Source organism: Malus sylvestris, chromosome 15, assembly GCF_916048215.2.
Source record: "Malus sylvestris chromosome 15, drMalSylv7.2, whole genome shotgun sequence".
Classification (NCBI taxonomy): Eukaryota; Viridiplantae; Streptophyta; class Magnoliopsida; order Rosales; family Rosaceae; genus Malus; species Malus sylvestris.
The window spans coordinates 2950587-2974911 of record NC_062274.1 but is presented as its reverse complement, the minus strand read 5'-3'; the positions used below and the strand labels follow the sequence as shown (position 1 = coordinate 2974911).

At 38.2% G+C, this 24325-nt stretch overlaps 3 protein-coding genes, 1 long non-coding RNA gene and 2 pseudogenes across 4 annotated transcripts; 3 read left to right on the top strand and 3 right to left on the bottom strand.

Moving 5' to 3' along the window:
- Nucleotides 1-222: 222 nt before the first annotated feature.
- LOC126603714 (uncharacterized) lies at nucleotides 223-749 on the top strand. Its single transcript, XR_007616354.1, has 2 exons — nucleotides 223-427; nucleotides 518-749. It is a non-coding gene; the product is annotated as an uncharacterized LOC126603714 (long non-coding RNA).
- On the bottom strand, nucleotides 660-17784 carry LOC126603701 (protein BOLA4, chloroplastic/mitochondrial-like; annotated as a pseudogene).
- Nucleotides 6816-7551, bottom strand: LOC126606038 (CBL-interacting serine/threonine-protein kinase 6-like; annotated as a pseudogene).
- Nucleotides 11406-12263, top strand: LOC126603698 (protein GLUTAMINE DUMPER 1-like). The gene has a single exon (XM_050270652.1). It carries the CDS (start codon nucleotides 11522-11524, stop codon nucleotides 12131-12133), a length of 612 nt encoding a protein of 203 aa, XP_050126609.1. The 5' UTR covers nucleotides 11406-11521; the 3' UTR covers nucleotides 12134-12263.
- On the bottom strand, nucleotides 16337-18045 carry LOC126603700 (protein BOLA4, chloroplastic/mitochondrial-like). The gene is made up of 2 exons (XM_050270654.1): nucleotides 17791-18045; nucleotides 16337-17070 (listed from the first exon to the last, which is right to left on the bottom strand). The coding sequence occupies exon 2, from the start codon at nucleotides 16987-16989 to the stop codon at nucleotides 16492-16494; it is 498 nt and encodes a 165-aa protein (XP_050126611.1). The 5' UTR covers nucleotides 16990-17070; nucleotides 17791-18045; the 3' UTR covers nucleotides 16337-16491.
- Nucleotides 18046-21565: 3520 nt separating this feature from the next.
- On the top strand, nucleotides 21566-22919 carry LOC126603694 (zinc finger protein CONSTANS-LIKE 4-like). The gene is made up of 2 exons (XM_050270646.1): nucleotides 21566-22378; nucleotides 22468-22919. The coding sequence occupies exons 1-2, from the start codon at nucleotides 21680-21682 to the stop codon at nucleotides 22789-22791; spliced, it is 1023 nt and encodes a 340-aa protein (XP_050126603.1). The 5' UTR covers nucleotides 21566-21679; the 3' UTR covers nucleotides 22792-22919.
- Nucleotides 22920-24325: the final 1406 nt, after the last annotated feature.

The window sequence follows — 24325 nt, the reverse complement described above, 5'->3', positions numbered from 1 at the left end:
TGAGCGACATACACGTGTATAATTTTGATTGGGTTTGGTCCACTGGAAAGCAACGTGTAGGCACGAATCTTTGAGTTGTCCGCTGCGCGACGCCACGCGAAGCCGCGTCCCCGCATTAAACGCGTGTTTTATCATGAGTCCGGATCATTTTCTAAAGTATTGTTTGTACTTCATTTTCGGTGCTTTTTCTGTACTCTCTTATTTTGTACGGTCACGATTAAAAGCGTTACAATTATTATATAAATACTTCCAAATGAATCATATTTTATTCAATTGTTCACTTCACTATATATAAATTAGCCCAATCACACAAATTTGTGTTACCACAAAGGAAAGAAAGCTTAATATAGCATTTGCTCTCAAAGACAGATGAAGCGCAGGTGTTTATTCCCTCTGCTGATATTGCTCATCTTGCTCTTCTCTAATGGTATATTAACATCTAATCTCTTCTTAATATCGGTTTCTTTTTCTACTTTTTGCATTTCCTAAATTGTTTCGTCATCAGGTGCACTTGAAGGAGAGGAACGAAACTGCTCGAATGCTCCGATCCCCGTTAAAAAATGCTCGAAATATAGCTGTGTCATAGCCTGCATGGACGACTATAATCAAAGCTTCATCAATCGTGGTTGCATGGATTACTATACATGTTGCTGCAAAGATTTAGAGTAGGGTACTCGAGCTCCTGTGGCCGATTCTCCCTCTTCTCGTATCACTTATATCCGAAGAATAATAACAACAGTTGACAATAATATTTGGCTTTGTAGCCTAATTTAATTGTTATAACAAATCCAACAATTGTTTTGCAATAGACTAAGGGGAGGGGATGATTTGAACTCGGGATGTAGTTGATTTAAGATAAAAGTCTTATCCACCAAGACAATCCACCACTTGCTAACAAATGCAACAATTAAATTCCGCCAATAAACGCTATCATCACTTCTTACCAGAAACTTCATCCGGGGTTTTGGTAGTCATCTGACTGCATGAACTGTGTTCTGAAGCTCCGCCCATATGGCTTTGTACACCATCCTCTGCCTATTTACAGCCGACTGTCCCTCAAATGATGAGGAGACGACATCAATGACCACATGCCGGCCATCCCCGTTCATATCTTCGATTTCTACAGTAACGGATTCCACATTTAGCTCCTCCTTGATCTTTTTTCTTCATGGATTCTGTTAGTGGGGAGTCAATGGAGCCAGCATTTCGGACGCTTGAAGCTCGAGGACTGAATCTCCTCACACCACCGTATTCCAATCTCATATTGCTCCTGTTTTCATTGAAAATTGCTCTATCGTGCAAACAATCTGATACTCTGGCTCTTAAATACCAACAGAGTTTTCCTTGGTTGAGAAAGTAAGGATGGCAGAGCTCGAGTAAGGGCGCACCATGATTGAGTTGGCGGCCATTGTTCCCTGTCTACACCTCTACTTGAAACCCTAATAACTCTAAGCTACGTAAGGTCGCACTCTAATGCAAGAATTGAGCGCCTGCACGAATATGATGGTACGAATTAAAATTGGAAAGAATAAATGATACAGCAAACATCAAGTTTTGCTAACCCAGTTTCATTTGAACATTACCCCCTGCAAGTTCGAATAACAGTCAATATTAAGCCATATGGGACTGCTTCTTAAAGCGCTTCTAACTGCGTTTGGCAGAAAAACATAAAAACGCTTTTACTCATAATATCTTTTTGAAGAAACTCAACATTTTTATAATACGAGCTCTTCTAGTATAAGCGCTTATGAGCAGGTTCCTATAGAAGCATTCCCAAACAAGCGCTTAAGAATCTGTTTGGAACTGCGTTTAGATAACCAACTAAAGGTGCTTCTAGTAACATTTGGCAGAAGTGCTTTCATGAGAAGCATTTCCAAATTAGCCTTAAACTAAAGGGTTCAAATTTTATCACTAGCTGTACCAAAGGAAATAATCATTTCCCAGTTGTTGCAGAATCCTTCAACTAAATTCACATTAATCTTCAAAACCCACACTACCAAATCCAGTGATTACCCCCTAATTTCCATATTTAATTAAATCTTGACTAACCCATAAAAAACAATCCACTTTTGAAGCCGTAAACAGTAAAAACAGAAGAAAAACCAGCACCGAGGTTAAAAAATAAATATGTAAACTTGCAACCAGAAATATAGCAGCCTATATATTCATAAATTATGGGAAAAATGATGAAAAACATAGAAACGAGGGAAGAGGAAGCGTACTTACCTCGCATGTGATGATCCTACCACTTACCAATTATACACTGCCAGTTCTCTATTATTTCCTCGTGTCAGCCATGCAATATGTTTCATCCACCTCTCTCTGTATAAGTCTCCTCGTGTCTTTTCTGTTAATTAACACTGACAAAATTCAATTTGCAGCTTTTTAAAATCGATTTTCTTAGTTCACTACATCATCAGCCAGAGCTACATGATTATGACCTTAAAAAGTCTGCCCTAATTGTGCTTAAAAATCTCTTTAAAGTGGATTAGAAAGAGAAAAGAAACATGTTTGAGTGGAGAAAGTGGGATTGTTACATATAAAGATGGCTATTTAATTATGGTGGTATCTAGGGAGTGGATTCAAAAAATCGAAAACTGAACCGGATCGAGGCCGAAAAAAACCGAACCGAAACTGTCAAACCAAACCGAACCGAATCTGGCCAGTTCGGTTTCGGTTTTTGAGGTTCGGAAACCAAACCAAACCGATATATATATATATATATATATATATATATTTAATTATTTTTTCAATATAATAAATAGTTTAGTATACAATCATAACAAAACATAACCTGTTGCCAAGTTGGTTTCTTGAAACTTTTCAAGATGCAGTGCATGGGTTCGAACCCTCATGTCCAAGATTTCAGATAAGTTTTTTAATTTTTCTAAGAAATCAACAAAACCCTTTAACCCTAGCCACTGGTAGTAGCAGCCACACCTTTTATTTATTTTTTCATTCCCCTCTTCTCTCTCTCGTTCCCTGCCTCCAGTGTAACCCTAACCCAGTAACCCTCTCGCGCAGCTGAGCCTCCTCTCTCTCGCTGGGTCTTCAACTTCAATCGTTATGTCTCTCTCAATCTCTTAGTCAACCCACAACGGCGCGACCCTTCTCACTCTCAATCTCTCACACCTCGCCCTCTCGTCATCAATCTCTCATCTCGCCGTCAGCTTTTTCTTGCCCTTTCGAGTCTTGACAGCAAAGGGTAGCCTCATCTTTTTCTCTCTCTCGGTCTTCAACTTCAATCACTATATGTCTCTCTCGATCTTAAATCCCAAGCGACCCACGACGGTGCGACCCTTCTCACTCTCAATCTCTCACACCTCGCCCTCGCCTTCAGTCTCTCATCTCGCCGTGAGCTTTTTCTTGTCGTTTCGAGTCTCGCCTGTAAAAGGTTAGTCTCATACTCTCATTTCTCTGTGTTTAATTTTCTGTTCTATTTATCTATTGAAATTGGTTCTGATTAGAGAGGTATTCATTTCATACTTTCCATTTTCTATTAATCTGCCGATTTTCTGGATTTATTAGTGTTATGAGATCCATGAATGTGTGCTCATTTTCAGTGTGATTGTTTCTGGGATTTCGATTCCACCCCACAGAAAAAGAGTTGGTCCACTATTATTTGCAGATGAAGCTCGAGGGAATGGATTACATTGTCAGCGACGTCATCAGTGAAATCAATATCTGCAACCACGAGCCAATGGACTTAGGGGTGGGTTCGGTTTAATTCGGTTCGGTTTTTTGCCAAAACCGAAACCAAACCGAAATTTCGGTTCGGTTCGGTTCGGTTCATTTTTTTTTCGGTTTTTTTCGGTTCGGTTTTTTTTCGGTTCGGTTTTTTTCGGTTCGGTTTCGGTTTTTTGTTTTTTTTTTCTTTCAAAAAATGAAAAACATTGAAATTTTAAATTTTAACGTATCCAACACAATCATAACACAAGCATTCTAACTATAATCAAAGACAATGAAAATAAACATTTAAAGTTGAACTAAAATCATCAATCAAGTCTTCCAAAGTCCAAACTAACAACATCACAACACAAAAATCGTACAAATGACTTAGAAAAGTTAAATTGTATGATGTTGTTCAAAGATCAGGGTTGTTTGCTTGTAACTGCATGTTGACAACTTGATTAGTAAAAGAAATGCGTGGGTGGATTTATTTAGTGTGTGTTGGATTCTTTTCCATCACAAATTCCCTAAGTAATCTACCCGAAATAAATGTTTATAGATTCTGTTACATGTTATATGAGAGTAGATTTGGAAAAGAAAGCTGAGACAAAAGTAAACAGTGCTATGGAGATGGATGTAGGTACTTCAGGATGAGGTTTGGCTCCGGAACCTTATATGGGGGATAAATAATAGGTTAGGGTTTAAAGTTTTTATAGGACTTTTTTTTAATATTTTGAGCTTAAAGTTTGGCAACACATTGGGTTTAGCATATTTTAACTTACAAATTGGGTTTAGAAAATAATATCCAAAACAAATAATTAAATAAAAAAATTAATTTAATTAATTCGGTTCGGTTCGGTTTGGTTCGGTTTCTAGATCACTAAAACCGAACCGAACCAAAAGAATTCGGTTCGGTTCGGTTTTTTCAATTCGGTTTGGTTTTTTTGTTCGGTTCGGTTTTTTCGGTTTCGGTTCGGTTTGGTTTTCGGTTTTTTTTCGGTTTTCGGTTTTTTGAGCCCACCCCTAAATGGACTTGCCTGATAATTATTTGTGTTGATGCACAAAACCGGAAGGTCTTGGGACAACGTAAATCCGGCCGTGAATCTGCAAGAAAGTAAAGAACACAAGATGTATCGTGGTTCACCCCAATGTTTGGACTACGTCCACACTGATGTTGATATTGTTTCACTCTGAATGGCGAATATACAAAAAGGCTAAAGGCAGTGTGCTCTCTAGCCTATTTTCTGTGTGCTCTCTTCCCATGGCTTAAGACTTGGCCTCCCCTAATAAGGAGAGTGAGGCCTGAGGATTGTGAAGGTGAGGAGTCCCTTTTATAGACTAAGGGCTTCTCACTTATTACATATTTGCCCCTTCATTTATTACATAATTACACTTGCGTCCCCCGAGTATTTATACGAGGTCTAAATACGGAGGCCCTAAGTATGGTATAAACAGTAGTCCCCCAAGTCTTCAATCAATAGAGGTTGTTGGCTGGAGACTTCAAATTCAATTCATGTATGGGCCGAAGTGGCGGTTTGTTCGAAGACGGTTTTTGTATACCATGCACTAAAGCTTTGTAGGTAAAGCTTTGAAGCTGGAGCTCTGTAAATGAAACTTTCGAGGTTGATTGACATAAGTGATGCTCATGGATGTTGACATGAGTGATGCTCATGAATGTTGACATAAGTGATGCTTATGAATGTTGACATGAATGACGGTCATGAATGTTTATGTATGATTAACATGAGTGATGCTCATGAATGTTTATGTATGATTGACATGTGTGATGCTCAAGAATGTTTATGTATGATTGACATGAGTGATGCTCATGTATAATTTTGGAGTACTAGACGTACTTTTGTTCACCTAGTGGGTGATAATAGCGGCAGGCTGTCGAATAATTTTGGAGTACTGGGCGTACTTTTGATCACCCGGTTGGTGATAATAGCGGCAGGCTGCTGAATAATTTTGGAGTACTGGATGTACTTTTGATCACCCGGTTGGTGATAATAGCGGCAGGCTATCGAATAATTTTGGAGTACTGGACGTACTTTTGATCACCTGATTGGTGATAATAGCGACAGGCTGTCGAATAATTTTGAAGTATTGGACGTGCCTTTTTTTTTTTTTTTTTTTTTTGCGTTGCTGGTTGCACACTTGTATACAACCTTATGCCAGAAATCTCATCACGTGTGATCAGACATAAAGTGACCATGGTCCCTGTAAATGCCCATTTCAAGAATAATGGGTCCATTTTTCAGAGCAATCTTCTTTGCAGATTTGCATACCTGCTTTACAGCAAACACATCTAAAGCTTTTCCATGTGGGTGGTCGACAAAAGCAATCCATGTAGGTGGTCGACTAAAGCCATCCAGACTCATCATTTCCGATGGCATCACCCACAAAAACGGTTTGAGGAGGTTGCGGGTGACGGTGATGTGTGAGACCAGTCGACTACTAGTGATGCCCATGTCGTGATGACTGGGCGCGGTGGGAAAATGGTGGGGATAATTGTCGACTACTAGCATCAACAGAAAATGTTAAGTGAGGTTGATGGTAGTCCTCTGCAATGCGTTTAGTGAGGTTGATGGTGTACTCCCTGGTAATGACCTCCTCATTTCTCCTCTTGCCACGACCCTTCTCCGCCATTGTTGAAGCTCTGAGCTCACATCCGCTTTCCTGCTGCAATGAACTTGATATCCATCGGAAATGGATCTGATGGGTGTGCTGAGTGATTTGGCGGGTGTGGCGGTGATGCATAAACAAAATACATACTTGTAATTTATTATCCTGAGAACTTGAGGATCGGCATCTGCAGATAATATTACCAAATCGAGTTCAGTTTCGTCAGCCAGTCGAATAGCCTCACTTTTACTCACCACTCAAACCATGTTCTGTTTAGCGTCGATTAGCCGCACAATATCTGACTTGACACTTGAGATGCACAAAATGGCGCCAAATCCCAGTGCTTTTCTCCTGAATATTGAAATCACCGTCCAATGAGACGTTGTGAGACTCATCGGAGAGGAAATCACCGGCGTGTGAGCCACCATCGACAAGCATCATCTGCCGCTCATTCTGATTAAGATCGGAGGTGAGCGCCGCCAAATCGAATTCAGAGAAGAAATGACCCTGCAGCACCGTGTTCACGCAATGCACGGCGTAGAGCTTCGATTCTTGTACATGGCCACGAGATTGTCATCTTGAAACGGAAAAAACCCGACGAGAAACATGTAGATGATGACGTCACAAGACCAGAGATCTACCTTGTCCCCATTGTACCTTTTTTCCCCCGATGACCTCTGGGGCCACGTACACCTGCGTGTCGCATGTGGTGTGAAGAAGCCCGTCCTGCTTCAAGTGTTCTATGAAAGCACTGAGTCTGAAATCGGTGACCTTCAAATTGCCGTCCTCATCGAGGAGGGGGTTCTCTGGCTTCAGATCCCGGTGGTAGACGTCGCAGTTGTGGCAGAAATCTATGGCGGAGATGAGCTGCTGGAAGTAGACTCTGGTTACATCTTCCCTTAGCCGACCCTTGGCGATTTTGGCGAAGAGCTCACCACCGCGGACTAGATCCATAGCAAAATAGATCTTGGACTTGCTTGCCAAGACCTCGTAGAGCTCAACGATGTTAGGGTGTTTCACCATCCTCATCACGGAGATATCCTTACTATTTGGCTATAATGATTTAATTGTTTATCCCCGCAATTTGGAGTGGATCATAGAAGCTAATTGTTCTATCGTTGCTGACATCACACATGTTTTGCAACAGCCTGCTGGGAGAAAGTTGAACGATGGAGGTGTTGCCAATGGTGGTCTTCGTGAGTTACTACCATGCATTGCAAGAACAGCAGTTGTTGTTGGAATGGATGAAGTTTTCATGGAGGTACATGATGATCCTTCTAATGCACCAGTTGATGGTCCAACTCAATGGGTGAACTCTTCTGAATATCTTGTTGGGTTTACAACTACACCCAACTAGGTAGTACCACTACACGTGATTTGTAGGTGCAGGTGCGGGAGCAAGTGACATGGATCTCGCTCCATTATCGTTGGATCCTCGTTGAGGATGAGGGGTGGTGTTTGAAGCGGACCTAGGGTGGTGAGCTCAGAGGGAAGCGAGGTTGCAGTTGGCACGGCCAATATGTGTGTGTTCTGGGTTTGGCTTTGGATCTTGGGTTTTTGCAGATTCACGCGCGGAGGTGAAAAAATGAAAGAGAACCGACATAGCTTTTCGTGTCGTTTCCCACAGACGGCGCCAAATGTTGATGCACAAAACCGGAAGGTCTTGGGACAACGTAAATCTAGCTGTGAATCTGCAAGAAAGTAAAGAACACAATATGTATCGTGGTTCACCCCAATGTTTGGGCTACGTTCACACTGATGTTGATATTGTTTCACTCTGAATGACGAATATACAAGAAGGTTAGAGGCAGTGTGCTCTCTAGCCTATTTTCTATGTGCTCTCTTCCCATAGCTTAAGACTTGCCCTCCCCTAATGAGGAGAATGAAGTCTGAGGATTGTGAGGGTGAGGAGTCCCTTTTATAGACTAAGGGCTCCTCACTTATTACATATTTGCCCCTTCATTTATTACATAATTACACTTGAGTCCCCCGAGTATTTATACGAGGTCTAAATACGGAGACCCTAAGTATGGTACAAACAATTTGCAAACCCCAGGTCTTAAATTTTGATTATTTTTCTTAGTTCAACGAGTCTGATAATCTGTATTTGCCATTGGGTATTTGTGTTTAATCCAAATGTAAATTAATTAGTAATTACCAAACCCAGTTCTTAAATTTTATGTTTTTAAAATTTTGCTGAAAATTTTAGTAAAAACTTTGAATTTGTAGTTCATTGAATCTGACACTCCGTTTATGCAATTGGGTTTAGTCCAAATGTAACTTTATTATCAAACCCAGTTCTTAAAAAATTCAATCTTTTTATTTATTTATTTTTGAGAATTTTACTAAAACTTTTCAATTTGCAGTTCAATGAGTTTGAATCTTTGTTTACTGTTTAGGAAATTAGGTTTAATCCTAATGCAACTTATTACCAATCCCAATTCTTAATTAAAAGTTATCTTTTTTGGGTGACAATTTTATGAAGGCCAGTGATTTCTGCACTCTTCTATGAGTTCGAAAAATTATAAAATGTTAATTTTTGAGGTGTAAACAGCTGGAAATGCAGTGCGAAAAACGCTACCCCTTTTCTTAAATGGGTTGCATTGTTAACCTTCCTCTTATATATATATGATGATTAACCACGTAGTGAGATAATGGTTGCAGTGTTAATCTGCTATGTTGCCTCCTAGGCCGCCTAAGCGTTGAGCTTGAGGAGTTGAAGAGAAGAAGTGCGTAGAAGACATGAAATCTTGAAGGTTTATATGAGTTTATGATTTTAGTTAAGTGGAATATTTCTGTAAAATTTGAACTTTGTTATGTTTATTTTAGGTGTGGAAGATTTGAAGTGCAATGTTTATTTTAAATTTGGACTTTTTGAAGACTTAAACTTTGATTTTTTTTTTTTAAGTTTGGACTTTGGAAGATTTGATTGATGATTCTAGTTGAACTTTTAAATATTTATTTTCATTGTGTAGGAATGCTTATGTTATGATTGTATTGGAGATGTTAAAATTTTAGATTTCAATTTTTATTCATTTTCACAAAAAAAAAAAAAAAAAAAAACCGAACCGGAAAAAATCGAACCGAAAAAAAATTGAACCAAACCAAAATTTCGGTTCGGTTTCGATTTTGACAAAAAATCAAACCGTTTCAAACCCAACCCAACCCTAGTGGTATCAATTGGGACACACCATCAATCAGATCACTAAGCAAGTGATGCAAGTTTAGCTGCCCCTTTACCCACCAATTGCTTATTATTTTCTATCCTAATCCAGTTGTCATGTCAATTTCATTGGATACACATAATCTCCCTTTCAGACTAATTAACACTTAGTGGGTTTTTACTCTGGGCTTCATATATGGACCCAAGCATGAAACAAAGGAGGTTGATTGTCGGCCCTCTCATTTTTATACTCTACCAATGCCCTCATGTAATGTGTGATTACGGTTAAATCACGTAAATATTTTATATTAATTTTTTATACAAATAAAAAAAAAAGTAATAGGAATATAAAATGTTGACATGGCTTAACCGTGATCACACAAATAGGAGGGGATGGGAAAAGTATGGAAATAGGAGGGCATACAATCCACCCCCTGAAACAAAACCCTAGAGCAGGAGAATGATGTACTAATATACTGTTATCAGGACATCTTATGTCAACAGTATAAATTATAAAGATGTGTGTAAAATAAATTTCTATTTGATGTTGTAATATTGATAGAAAATAACATAATAACAATATATCTGTTTCATGTAAGTTACTCTGCTTTATACTTTGCTTTTGTATTAAATTTAATGTGAAATCGTAAGAGATGTTCCCCTCCCCACCCCACACTCTCTATTTCATGTAAGTTGCTATGTTTTATACTTTACTTTTGTATTAAATTTAATGTGAAATAGTAAAAGATGTCCCCCCCCCAAAAAAAACAAAAACATTCATTTCTAGACGCATTATTAGTGGAGGGCTAGAATAATAATTTATTTTTTTATTTTTAGAAACTGGCTAGAATAAGAATTTATATTCCTCATCCCACATCTCAAAAAGTAATGAAAGTATAAATTACTGTTGTCAATCATGTTCTTCAAGTACCACTCTCTTATGAAGGTAACAAATCGCATCATCTCTTCAAATTAAGATACTGTAATCCATTTCAATGCAGTATTGAAAATTTTAAAGAAATATTTTTTCTCACCATCTTCAAGTTGTGGTATTGTTTATTATATTTTTTTTTATCACTATTAGGTGAGCTTAAATTTTAAGATTTATACAATAAATGGACACAATTAAGTTTCAAAATTTAAACTTATCAAATGATGATAAATAAAATGATAAACATTACCGCCACTGATAATCGTGGACCAAAAATGCACCCAAACTTTAATGATTGCCCAACAAGCTCATTGGCCTAACATTAAAAATAAAAAAAACAAGCAGATTGGTCAAGAGAAGTTGATTACTTCAGACAGGTTTTATCTTGGTCAATAGTTTAGACTCGCAATCTAACAAATTTCAATATTTTACTAAAAAATATGACTATAAAATCATCATAATACATGTTCATAACTTGGGCCTCAAGAATCATTGGTTAATGTATTTTATAGTCCCATAAATTATGTTTGGATGAGAAAAATAAACTTGAAATTTTGGTAAAAATCAAAATTTATAAATTGACATGCACCAATTCTCTTATTTGGATTCATAAATATATAAATTTAGAATTTCTGCATGGAAAAAAAACTTGGAATTTGAGACCTTCAATTACCAAGTTCAAATTTTATGTAAATATGTGTCATTTCCCAATTTCTATGATTGAGAGTTTAAAAATAATAAATTTCGTATTCAATTTCATTGTTTTTTTAGGTTAACAAACAAGAAAATTTACAAATTCTAGAAAATAAAATTTTGTCATTTTAATTTCCGTCATTTTGAAATTTCTTAGTAATCTTAAATTTCTTCATCCAAAGCTCTACATCAGCACGATCCAACCTTGAAATGCACACAAGCAAAAAACAGGGCCAAATCACCAAATCCGTGCCACCATTAAGAAAGAAAAAGAAAACAAAACAGAGAGACAAACACTTTTCCCCTGCTATAAATACCATAACCCACCACCTACATTTTCATCAGCTCAAATTTCTTCACCTTCTTTTCATCTACTCAAATACCTCCCTAATTTCCAAAACACCAATTAAAAAAATATATATTCCAATTTAAAAATAAATATGAGAACCGTAATTGCCTTCTCTACTGCAATTCCGGTAACAGAATCTCCACTGGAATCATCGCTGCCGCCAACTCCAACACCAACAGCCATGGGGCAGCAGCAGCAGCAGCGCTCGCCGTGGCACTCTCCGGTTCCCTACCTAGTCGGAGGCCTGGCGGGGATGTTGGGTCTGGTTGCTTTTGCTCTGTTGATCCTTGCCTGCTCTTACAGGAAGCTTTCGAGCCGGTTGGAGGATAGAGAGGGAGGCGAGGGAGACTTAGAGAGCGGCGGCGGCGGCGACGAGAAGGGTGACGGGTCGAATAAATCAGTGAAGGTGTTCGAGGAGAAGATTTTGGTTATTATGGCAGGGAATGAGAACCCAACTTTCTTGGCCACGCCGGTTTCCGTGTGCTCGAAAGCGGCTTCTTTCGGCGTCGCTGACGATTATGCCGACGAACAGGGGATGAGCAAAGAAGTAAAAAAGGAGGAGAGCTCCGAGAAAGTGAAACAAGAAATGGGGTCCCATGATCCCGAAGAACCCGAAAATATTCGAAACCAAGACGATGAAGCGGAGACTCAGCCGAGGCGATTACAAGAAGAACAAGTACAACATGAAAACCAGCGAGCTTAACTCAGGAGAATTTGGACTTCCCAGGCTAGCCTTCGAAATGGAGCCTAGAGTTCCCTAACTACCGAACATTTGTATATTGATATGTAAAAAAAAATTATTAAATACATAAAAAATCTATTTATACATCAAATATTATTAAAAATTAATATCAAAAGAAGAAAGATATACAAACATTACTCAAATATTAGTATATTACCCGTCTCGCATTTTTAGATGCAAATGCACTTATTAAGTTTACATAATCTAATTTTTTAACCAATTCAAACCGAAAGAGAAGTCCCTATCCACCATGCCAAATTCCAATCATTTTTCTATTGGTACAATGTTACTTATTACATTCAATAAATGAATGAAATGTTGGATTACAGAAACAACATCTTACAACTAGGAAAAATACTAGAGTAAAGATGATAGTAATTTTCGTATGCCCACCTAGGCGGACGAAACAGATTTGAATAAATAATTATATAATATATAAACTAATTAATTTGAACATTTAATAGTGTCATTTTTCAAAAGGGTGAGAGTTTTAGCCCTTTAGGTACATAATAATGATATATGTAGTGTGATCTTAAAATAGGGTAATAAAACCCCATAAAAATAAACATAAAGCTGATACTTAAGAGAGAAGCAAAAAATGTAAAAATAAGATGGTGTGGACTATTTAAAGGGGAGAAGACGTGCATATATATATAAAAGATGGTGGGATCATTTTAAGTAAAATCGTGCAATGTGATGTTGGGAATTGAGTTGTCTTCTTCCTCGCGCGATACCGACCCTGCAACAAAAGATTTCCAAATTCCGGCTTTTACATATAAGCCCGCATAGTTCCCGCCCATCCTTGTCCAGACCCTCCTAAAAATTGGAAGCCCTAGGCAGACGCCTATTCCGACTACCCTTAGGGCCGGCTCTGAGCTTAACTCAGCTTGCTCTTTTTCAGTTTTGGCATATATTTCTTGAGAGAGGAAAAAAAGCAGAGTGCTCTGTTATTTTTCTGGTGGGGTTTGGGGGATTTCTATGTTTTGATCCGGAAAATGCAAATTTTGTATGAGATTTATTAGTTTTGATGAGATTTGACATTAAAGCAGAATTAATTAGTTGCAGTTGATGATAGAGATTTTTGTTCTTATCTTTCCAGCTTAATTGTTAATTAGAGCCGTATTGCACTAATTAAGAAGGATAATTTATCTTTCTTTGCCTTCCTCCCCACGCATTTTTTCTAAACATAGGAAAAGCTTGGGCTTGGAGCACAAGAAATTCCAACGATGCTGCGTTCCATCTTGAAGGAGGTCTCGCGGTCAAATATCATAAACGACAAAACACAATAAAGCATTTTCCCATCAGGAGGGGTCAGTTGAAGTCCGACTTGGATTTTTTTTTTGTTGTTTTATTCACACATGTTGAATGCACTCTATATACTTAATGTACCTCATATTTGCTTTTCTAATTAAAATTTATTTTAATATACTTTACGTATTTTCCCGTAATATCCTAAAACCCTGTAAAGTTGAAACCAAATGTTGATAGACCAACAAATTATTATCAGTTGTGGAGTTAGGATTTTGAGTGAGAATGGGCCTTTCACTATATGTGTGTAAAAAAATTGAGCTCATAACATGTTAACATATGCAATTTGAGTAATCTTCACCAAACTGAAAGACCTCTCTTAAATTTAAGAGTAATGTTAGGGAGAACAAATTTTTAAACCAAGTTTGTAAACCAAATGATGTGTCACCGATAAAAAACAAACACATTAATCGACACTTGACCACGTTATGGTGTAAAAAAATGAGCCTCCCTAGCATTACCCCAAATTTAATAGTGAGAAGAAAAAAATGTACAAACCCGGACAACCAAGTAAGAGGTAGGCTATGGAAGAAGTAGAAAAAGAAGGATAATGGAAGAGGTTTGCAAATAAAGAAGGTGTGTTGCTTTAGAAAATTATAGGGTGTGCATTGTTGTTAGTTGAGAAAATGGAACTAGTAGTGGGTTGCTTTTTTTTACTCAAAAATGCATCTCTTTTAAAAACTTACTGACCAAACACATCGTTTCATTAAACAGTCAAACATATTTTGAATAAAAACAAGCCAACGACGTCGTCTACCTCATCTTCTTCCTTGAGGTTCACACCTTTGCAAATAAAAGTTTGGGGCCGCTAGTTGATTTCATACACCATTCAGAAGTTAGGACGAACCTGGGACTACCTTGGTCCTTTGGTGGCTCCACCCCTGATTATTATCAATGAATAAAGCTCAATTCAAAAGCTTACTCATGTGATATTGGGGTTCGGCTATAATGATACGTACTACTCACTGGTAAGCGTTTTATGCAAGATTTAATCGTATGAAAATTTCATTAGATCTCTATATGCAAGATCTAATTGTTAATCTTCCGGATCATTCAGTGGTACCTACTACAAAAGAAAAAGTGGTGATATTGAGAGTATGCATAAATAATTAGAAAACCCTTTTTAGGCTTTGCTGCAACAAGACACAGATTAAACTAATGGATTATCGTTCCAAATTTTCCAATTAAGAGTTGCTTAATCCGTAATATCATGCTAATGTATAATTGTTGCACGCGATATTAAACTAAATTTCAAAAATTTGTTATTTTTGTTTTTTCTTTTATGAGAGGAATCTCACCTCATTGATGGAAAGAATAAAAGGAAAACTAATGAAAATGGTTTGAAAACTTTGAGTTTTAACTATAAGGACAAAACAAAAGGGTTAAGTGAATAGTAACATGTTTGACTTTTTAGTGTAAAAATATGATTTTTCGTTAAAGTGAACAATACCGTGAACTTTTCATTAAAACTTTCAAGATTAAAACATACAAATCCGGGGCCACGTTGAAGAGGGGCTCAGAAAAAGCCTTTTCCAGGAAAAATCACATGGAAAACGTCCATGGAAGGGGAAAAAAAGTGTTCCATCTTACCGTACAAGTATGATCAGAGCATGTACATTAATTTTGTTTGAAAGTGTTTTTAAAATAATTGAAAGTGCTTCTAGTGAAATATTTTTGAAACCAATCGTTAATAAAAATGCAAATGAATTCTGCAATAAGCATTGAAGCACGTCAAGTACTTATAGAACAAAAAAAGATTTCTTTAAAAGTGTTACAGTTATTTTATAAACACTTACAAATGAGCCATATTTTGTTCTAATCGTTCACTTCACGGTATATAAATTAGCCCAATCACACAAATTTGTGTTACCACAAAGGAAAGAGAGCTTAATATAGCATTTGCTCTCAAAGACAGCTGAAGCGCCGGTGTTTCTTCCCTCTGCTGATATTGCTCATCTTGCTCTTCTCCAATGGTATATTAACATCTAATCTTTTCTTAATATCGGTTTCTTTCAATACTTTTTGCATTTCCTAAATTGTTTCGTCATCAGGTGCACTTCAAGGAGAGGAACGAAACTGCTCGAATGCTCTGATCCCTGTTTAAAAATGCTCGAAATATAAGGGCTTGTTTGGTACCCTACCTAAAAACTTTGATTGTTCCTAAAAATAATTTTCAAATAACATCACTTGAAAATAGTTTTCTTTCAAGCTTCAAATTTTCAAAAATCTGTTTGGTTGAATTTTTAAAAATAATTTTTTTAGTTTGAATTCAAACTTCCTTGAACAAAAATTCGAGGAGAGAAAGAATTGGGAAGGAGAAAAGAGAGAGGAAATAGTCGGTGAGGAGAGAGAAAGACAGGGAGAGGATGAGGAGGATAGGGAGATAGCAAAAAATTATGGAAAGAAGGTGATGAGTGAGAAGAAAAAGAGACAAGACAAAGGCTGAAGAGAGAGAAGATAAGGTGTGACATGGGGGGAGGAGAAAAAGAGGGTTGGACAAGAAAAAGAGAGGGTTAGGAAGGAGCAAAAGAAGATGTTGAGGAGAGAGCATGAAAACTCTAAAAACTCACTTTTAGTGTTTTTAAGAAATAGCCTATGTTTTTAAGTTAGTTTTGAATCCAATTTTTAAAAAAAGTCCTACCAAACAAGAATTCAAAGCCTAAAACTCAAAAAGTGTTTTTGAGTTAAAAAAAGTTGAACTCAAGTAGGATAACAAACAAGCCCTAAATGTGTCATAGCATGCATCGACCACTATAATAAAAGCTTCATCAATGGTGGTTGCATGGATTGCCATACATGTTGCCGCACAGATTTAGAATAGGGTACTCGAGCTCCTGTGGCCGATTCTCCGAAGAATAATAACAACAGTTGACAATAATATTTGGCTTTGTAGCCTAATTTGATTGTTGTAACAAATCCAACAATTGTTTTGCAATAGCCACTTATCCACCAAGGCAATCCACCACTTGCTAACAAATGCAACAATTAAATTCCGCTAGTAAACGCTATCATCACTTCTTACCAGAAACTTCATCCGGGGTTTTGGTAGTCATCTGATCAACTGCATGAACTGTGTTCTGAAGCTCCTCCCATATGGCTTTGTACACCATCCTCTGCCTATTTACAGCCGACTGTCCCTCAAATGACGAGGAGACGACATCAATGACCACATGCCGGCCATCCCCGTTCATATCTTCTACACTAACGGATTCCGCATTTAGCTCCTCCTTGATCTTTTTCTTCATGGATTCTATTAGTGGGGAGTCAATGGAGCCAGCATTTCCGACGCTTGAAGCTCGAGGACTGAATCTCCTCACACCACCGTTTTCCAATCTTATAATGCTCCTGTTTTCATTACCAATTGCTCTATAGTGCAACAATCTGATGCCCTGGCTCTTAAATACCAACAGTGTTTTCCTTGGTTGAGAAAGTAAGGATGGCAGAGCTCGAGTAAAGGCGCAGGAGGCTGATAACACAAACGGACGCACCATGATTGAGTTGGCGGCCATTGTTCCCTGTCTACACCTCTACTTGAAACCCTAATAACTCTAAGCTACGTAAGATCGCACTCTAATGCAAGAATTGAGCACCTGCACGAATATGATGGTACGAATTAAAATTGGAAAGAATAAGTTTTGCTAAGCCAGTTTTATTTGAACATTACTCCCTGCAAGTTCAAATAACAGTCAATATTAAGCCATATTGGGACTGCTTCTGAAAGCGCTTCTAACTGCGTTTGGCAGAAAAACATAAAAGCGCTTTTACCCATAATCTCTTTTTGAAGAAACTCAACATATTTATCATACAAGCTCTTCTAGCATAAGCGCTTATGAGCAGGCTTCCTACAAAAGCATTCCCAAACAAGCGCCTAAGAATCTGTTTGGAACTGCGTCTAGATAATCGACTAAAGGCGCTTCTAGTAACATTTGGCAGAAGTGCTTTCATGAGAAGCATTTCCAAACTGGCCTTAAACTAAAGGGTCCAAATTTTATCACTAGCAGTACCAAATGAAATAATCATTTCCCATTGTTGCAGAATCCTTCAACTAAATTCACATTAATCTTCAAAACCCACACTATCAAATCTAGTGATTACCCCCCTAATTACTATACTAAATTAAATCTTGACTAACCCGTCAAAAGCAATCTACTACAGAAGCCGTAAAACAGTAAAAACAGAAGAAAAACCAGCACCGAGGTTAAAAAATAAATATGTAAACTTGCAACCAGAAGTATAGCAGCCTATATATTCATAAATTGTGGGAAAAATGATGAAAAAATTAGGAGCAAGGGAAGAGGAAGTGCACTTACCTCGCGGTTTGTACGTGTTGCGATGCGAGAGAGCGGCTGAGCAAACAAGAGGAACGGAAGAGGGGAAATCGGCACGTTAGGGATTTTCAGGGGTAATTCTGTAAATATGAAACAGAATAATGGAATATTACTAGTAATTTGATCTGAGCTGTTTAATTTTCTTTCGGTACAATCCAACGCTACTTTCAAAAACCACGTCAGCTAAAACATACGCTTCCACGGATTTGCTGCTTCTTCTCGCGCCTCGCATCGTCTCTCCGCTTCATCTGCAGCTCCATTTGCCGTCTGGAGTTTGAACTTCAACCAGTAGAAGAAGTAATTGAATAAGGATTTTAAACTCAGGGGTCTCAATAATAAAGGTCAAAAAATTTATAGACAAAAACAACATTGAAAATTTAAATATAATACATTTTATTAAAAAATTATATACAAAACAATATTACAAATTATAAAATCATAATTCAAGCGTCCATTATGAGGTTTTATAAATTATTAGGGAGTACCTAAGTTATTGATTATCTAATATGAACCACTAAATTTAAAACACCGGTTAAATAAAACTTTCTCCAAGCTCCCACTATCTTTCTAACCAAACACACAATTTTTCTCTTTTACTAGTTTTCAAACATCCACTTTCTCTCTCACTAAGAACACAGCTGTCATACCTCCACCAACCGCCTCCCTCCCCATTCTCCCGAAGCCATGGCAGCTCCACCCCCAAATTTCACCAACCCATGACAAATCATATCCATCTTACTAACCTTATGCAGGAAATTTCACCCATAAGAAAAATTACAAAGGTGGTTGAAATAATTTGGGGAAATTTGGGCTTATGTACTGCCTCGCCAGACGATAGAGAAAGGTTAGAGGAGAAGTGGGTGGCAACGATGGATGAGACCTAGGGGTGGGCACTTAGAACCGAAAACTGAAACCGAAACACGAACCAAATCGAACCGCATCGAACGGTTTGGTTTTGCAGTTTTGGAACTGTTTCAGTCTTGAAACCGAACCGCAACATAGAAAATGGTTTGGTTTCGCTTTTGGCTTTTGAAAACGACACCGAAACCGAACCGCACCGCAAATATTAATAAACATTTAATTAAATGTCCATATTAAATTTCATGTTTAAATTGGTTGTTTGTTAGAATCCATGCACTTAGTATGTACTCAACCACACTAGAATATCATCATTCATCACTTTCTTTCGTTCATTAACTTGAAGGACCTTTGTCATTTTATACCATCACACACACACACACACACACACACACACATATATGTACAAGGGTGGACTAATCTTGTTATCAAGAGTCGAACAATGATCTAATGAAGTCCACTAATTTGAAGCATGATATCACGTATTCTAGTATGAAAGTTTCATTCACGTTTAATGAATTCAAAGTTATTCAACTTGTATTATGTTATACCTTGTACGGGACACCCTTTTGTTTCACAAACATGTTTTAACATCAAAACTGCATGCAACATGCTAATTGTTTATATAACAAATGTCTTTTTCCTATTGCTACTAGGAAATGCTTATTAATATGTTAAATTGCAAATTGTACATTTTTTTCTTAAAAACCAAACCGAAACCGTTGAAACAGCACCGAACCGAACCAAACGGTTTGGCTTCATTTCGGTTTTGGCTTCAAAACCGCACCGCACCGAACCAAACCGTGCCTACCCCTAATGAGACCATGGCAGAAGCAAGGAGGAGAGAGGCTGGAAGGGTCCCTATTTTCTTTACTCTCCTTGGAAAATTTCTAACAGTGATTTAGGATCGTCGACAGGTCCCTATGTGGACCTGTCCTTGATTGAATATGCACAATGTTTGAGAGGAATGTGTTTTTTATTTTTACTACTACATTGTCACGCGGTGTTATTAACTAATTCGTATAACAAGTAAATTTATTTATTAAAAATAATGAGTTTGAAGTCTTTAGGCTTAATTAGATATGTTTTTAAAATGACTGAAAACGTTTTTAGTAAAAATGTAAGTAAATAATGAAAAAACACTTGAAGTGTTTTTTGCAAGAAACACATAACTAGTGCTTCATGCACTTCAATTGCTTTTAGAACTAAAAAATAATCTTTAAAATCGTTTTTTATTATTTTAAAAGCACATCCAAATGAATTATTTGACATCAATAATGTCAGCAGGGCTGCAGCTATTATGTAATGGCATCAGCTGTAACTTTTGTTTGTTTAAAGTGCATTACTTAACAAAAAAATTCAATTAACTTATTTATAATTAGCATAAATCTCATTGACATATTGTAAATATTGTAACATTTATTAACTTGAAAAAAAACCCCTAAATATGTAACATAGTTACACAATAAGTTTTATTTATTTTTTGTTAAAAAAATTTAAAAAAATAAGTTATTGTGATTATGATTGCTTGATAGTAATAGTGGGCCTGTTTGTCACTATGAATAATACACATGTTCTCCCTCAATCAGTTGAAAGAACTCTTAAGGCCCGTTTGGTGGTTGGATGATATTTGACTATAAGGATATGATTGTATTGGCAGAAATCGATTAGGGTTTATAAGACAAAACTTGTAATTTATGTCTAAGGAGAGGTTATATGATTTTATTTTATTGTGAATTCATAACTTATCATGTCCAGCTCACAATTTGACACAACAAAAAAATGTATTGACTCAATTCCATTTAATCGATCACAACATATCCTAATCAGTTCACCAAACAGGGTCAACTATTCAAGTGCAATTTGGCACATCATTCATTTGCAGCGCTAATACAAATAATTTCATTTGCATTAACAATAAAAAATTACTCTCGCCAACTAGCCCTGGCATTTTCTAACATAGAAGACATACAAGCTTCTTTTAACTAATACACAACGTATAGCTACTACAACAACTTTTGAGCTAAACTCAAGGGATGAGGATTCTCTTCCCGTCCTTTTCCTCTACCCTCGTTGTTGTCCTCTCACAATTATTTTTTTTCTTCCTCTCTCTCCTTTTTTCTTCTCTCTATACAATGATAAAAATTTTGTAGCATTCAAACAGGAGGTGAGAAAATAAGGGAGGGGAGAGAAAACATTGTACCAACTCAGAGCACTGCACGAGTCTTCCCGTAGAGTAGGATTATCTTCCCTCTTTTATCGATTCCCTTCCCTTCTGTCATCTCACAAATTGTTTTTTGAATTCTTCTAGCTACTAAAAAATTAACACAAAAACTTAACGTGACTTAACTGTAACCATTCAAATAGGAGGAGAGGAAGACTTAAGAGTAGAGATAATCCCCTCACGCCGGATCAAGATCCTCTCCTGAGCTTAGGAGGTTTTAAGGCATGAACCTCTTAAGCAAATCACACGGCCTGTTAGATCAAAATCAAACGACTACAAACAATAAACCTCTATAAAAGTTATAATAATTATAACTGTTGAATTTTAATCTAACAGACTGTGTGATTTGCTCATAAAACTTAGCCTCCTAGGTTGAGGAGAGGATTTTGATCCCCTCACCCCCCCCCACCCCCCCCCGACCCACCCAACCCACACGCACCCATTATTGTGGGCCCCCGCCTTCCCATTCTCATTCTGATCACGCCACTGCGGAAAAAGCTGAAGCAAATGAAATTTCATAAGCAAATGAGGACCATCTACCATGGGGGCCCCACCTAACATTGATACTTGACAGCCCGACCTTTTGGCTAAGGTTCGTCAACGTATCGCATCCTCATTGGTCTTTGCCTAGATATCCCTGGCCCACCGGATAGACACCACACACTGGATCAAAACGCAAAAAGGAGAGAGAGAGAAAAGAGAGAGAGAGAGAGAGTATTCGTGCGTGAGTGAGCGAGTGAGAGCTTTTCAATATTTACGAAAATTATTACACTGCAGCAGATTTCGGTTATGGCGTTGAAGCTCTGCGACTCGTGCAAATCGGCAACAGGGACTCTGTTCTGCCGCGCTGACTCCGCCTTCCTCTGCGTCAATTGCGACTCCAAGATCCATGCGGCCAACAAACTCGCCTCCCGCCACGCCCGCGTCTGGCTCTGCGAGGTGTGTGAGCAAGCTCCAGCTCACGTCACATGCAAGGCCGACGACGCCGCCCTCTGCGTCACCTGCGACCGCGACATCCACTCCGCCAACCCTCTTAGCCGACGCCACGAGCGAGTCCCGGTCACGCCCTTCTACGACTCGGTAAACTCGGCCACCGATTCCGTCCCCGCTGTCAAATCCGCTGTTAACTTCCTCGACGACCGTTACTTCTCCGACGTTGACGGAGAGATCGAGGCGAGGAGGGAGGAGGCCGAGGCCGCCTCGTGGCTGCTCCCGAACCCCAAGGCGATGGAGAATCCGGATCTGAACTCGGGGCAGTACTTGTTCCCGGAAATGGATCCGTATCTGGATCTGGACTACGGGCATGTGGATCCGAAGCTTGAAGATGCTCAGGAGCAGAACAGCTGCATCACGGACGGCGTCGTTCCGGAGCAAAGCAAGAACATGCAGCCTCAGCTCGTCAACGACCACAGCTTCGAAATCGACTTCTCCGCCGCCTCCAAGCCCTTCGTCTACGGCTACCACCACGCTCAGTGTCTGAGACAGAGTGTAAGCCCTCTCAATTTTCTCAGTAACCAGACAGATCCGAAGAAAATTTTGCATTCATTCAGTCTCTGATCCCCTGCTTTGAACCACAGGTTTCATCGTCCTCGATGGACGTCAGCATCGTGCCAGATGACAACGCGATGACAGACGATTCAAATCCTTACAACAAGTCAATGACCTCCGCCGTGGAGTCATCACATCCGGCGGTCCAGCTCTCCTCCGCAGATCGCGAGGCGAGGGTGCTGAGGTACAGAGAGAAGCGGAAGAACCGAAAGTTCGAGAAGACGATACGGTACGCTTCGAGAAAAGCGTACGCGGAGACCCGCCCGCGAATCAAAGGCAGGTTCGCGAAGCGCACGGAGGTGGAGATCGAAGCGGAGCCGATGTGCCGCTACGGCATCGTTCCGTCGTTTTAGGTTAATGATGTAATTAACCGGTAATCAAGCTTTGTAATTTCGCTTTTTGTGTAAATATTGGCCGTCGATTTTGTACAACTTTGTTCTTATGCAGTAATGAATTTAATTTGGTATCGGCCGTATCAGAATCTGGATTGCTATTGGTTTGGGGATTCGCATCAGGAATAATATATACTATTAGGGAAATCATTAAACCATTAATTGGATAAGCTTTTGGCAGAGTAGACTGCTTTATTGCTAAAAATCCACATGCTTTACTTCTTTCTATTGTCAATTATTTCTTTTGTTCATACTGATTTGTAGGACATTCCGGTTAGGGATTGAGATCCTCTTCGGTTCTCACACTTCGGATCCCACGTATCTGAGAATTCGAATCATTCAAGAGAGAGATATGGGTGTTGGAAAATAGAGAGTGTATGCGTAGTGGGTGAGAAGAATTGGCTAATGGGTATTGAAAATTTTAAATTAAACAGTCCGAATTTCTCAGTTCGTGAGCTAGAAAGTGTGTAAGCACCACATAAGGATCCAAGAAGGGGGGGGAGAGAGCATCCGGCTCTCTCATGGGAAAGGTTCCCATGGGTTGAGAGAAAAACAAGAGAGTTAGAGTGAGGCTCTTGGAAAAATTATGTGAGTGGATGTACAAGGAATATGGGATTGAGTTATGTCGATTTAACTCCTGTATAACTTGTACTGTTATTCTCATAGTGAAGAATAATATCTCTTTAGGGACATAAACAGTTTTTTACTAAATTTCATAAATCTCTCTCTCTCTCTCTCTCTCTCTCTCTCTCTCTCTCTCTCTCTCTCTTCTGGTTTCATAGGAGGAAGACGATGAGGATAACAATTTGGTTCGCTCGTCGTGCGTAATGGCAAAGTTGCCTTGCCGATAACCACTGAATGTTTCTGAGTCCTCTCTCTTTTTCTACATAAATGTTTTGGGTTTCTTTTTCAGGTACAAAGTGATGGGTTTACCTTTTTTTTAGTAGTGCTATCTTTATTATCTAGTTCTACCATCTTACTAGTAGAGATTAAGCTTGTCAAGGTACGTAAGTCTTATTTTTATAAGAGAGATGGTACAAATAATGGTAAGAAAAACATTTTTGCTTTAGATTTGAAGTTTTTGGTTCTTTATATGCAAATATTATTAAATACTTGCTTCTTGCCGCATGCGTACGCATATGGCAATTGTTTTTTTTTTAATTTTTAATTTTGTTACTTATTTTGAAAAGTAATGAACTTACTAATCACCAAGTCTCATTACCTTGGGTTTTTTGTGGATCTTTATTTATTTAAATTACTAATGGGAGAAGGCAATTTAGGTATTATAAAAGCTTTACTTTTTGTCTTCTCCCTTTATACATATAGATATAAGAATAGTAGAATTTGAGTAATTTTGGTGAAGTTGAAGTGGTTCGTACTCCCAACTTGGGCATGAGTATGGTACCAAGTTGTTCAAGTATGGTACGAGTCCCCCCTGATAATGACATGTGATTGAAATTGGGTGGACGTAGCTAATTTCAATAGTGAACTCACT

Coding starts and splice junctions, on each gene's coding strand:
- LOC126603698 (XM_050270652.1), top strand. CDS start 11,522: ATGAGAACCGTAATTGCCTTCTCTACTGCAATTCCGGTAACAGAATCT.
- LOC126603700 (XM_050270654.1), bottom strand. CDS start 16,989: ATGGCCGCCAACTCAATCATGGTGCGTCCGTTTGTGTTATCAGCCTCC.
- LOC126603694 (XM_050270646.1), top strand. CDS start 21,680: ATGGCGTTGAAGCTCTGCGACTCGTGCAAATCGGCAACAGGGACTCTG. Junction 22,379..22,467: donor CTCAGTGTCTGAGACAGAGT/GTAAGCCCTCTC, acceptor TTTGAACCACAG/GTTTCATCGTCCTCGATGGA.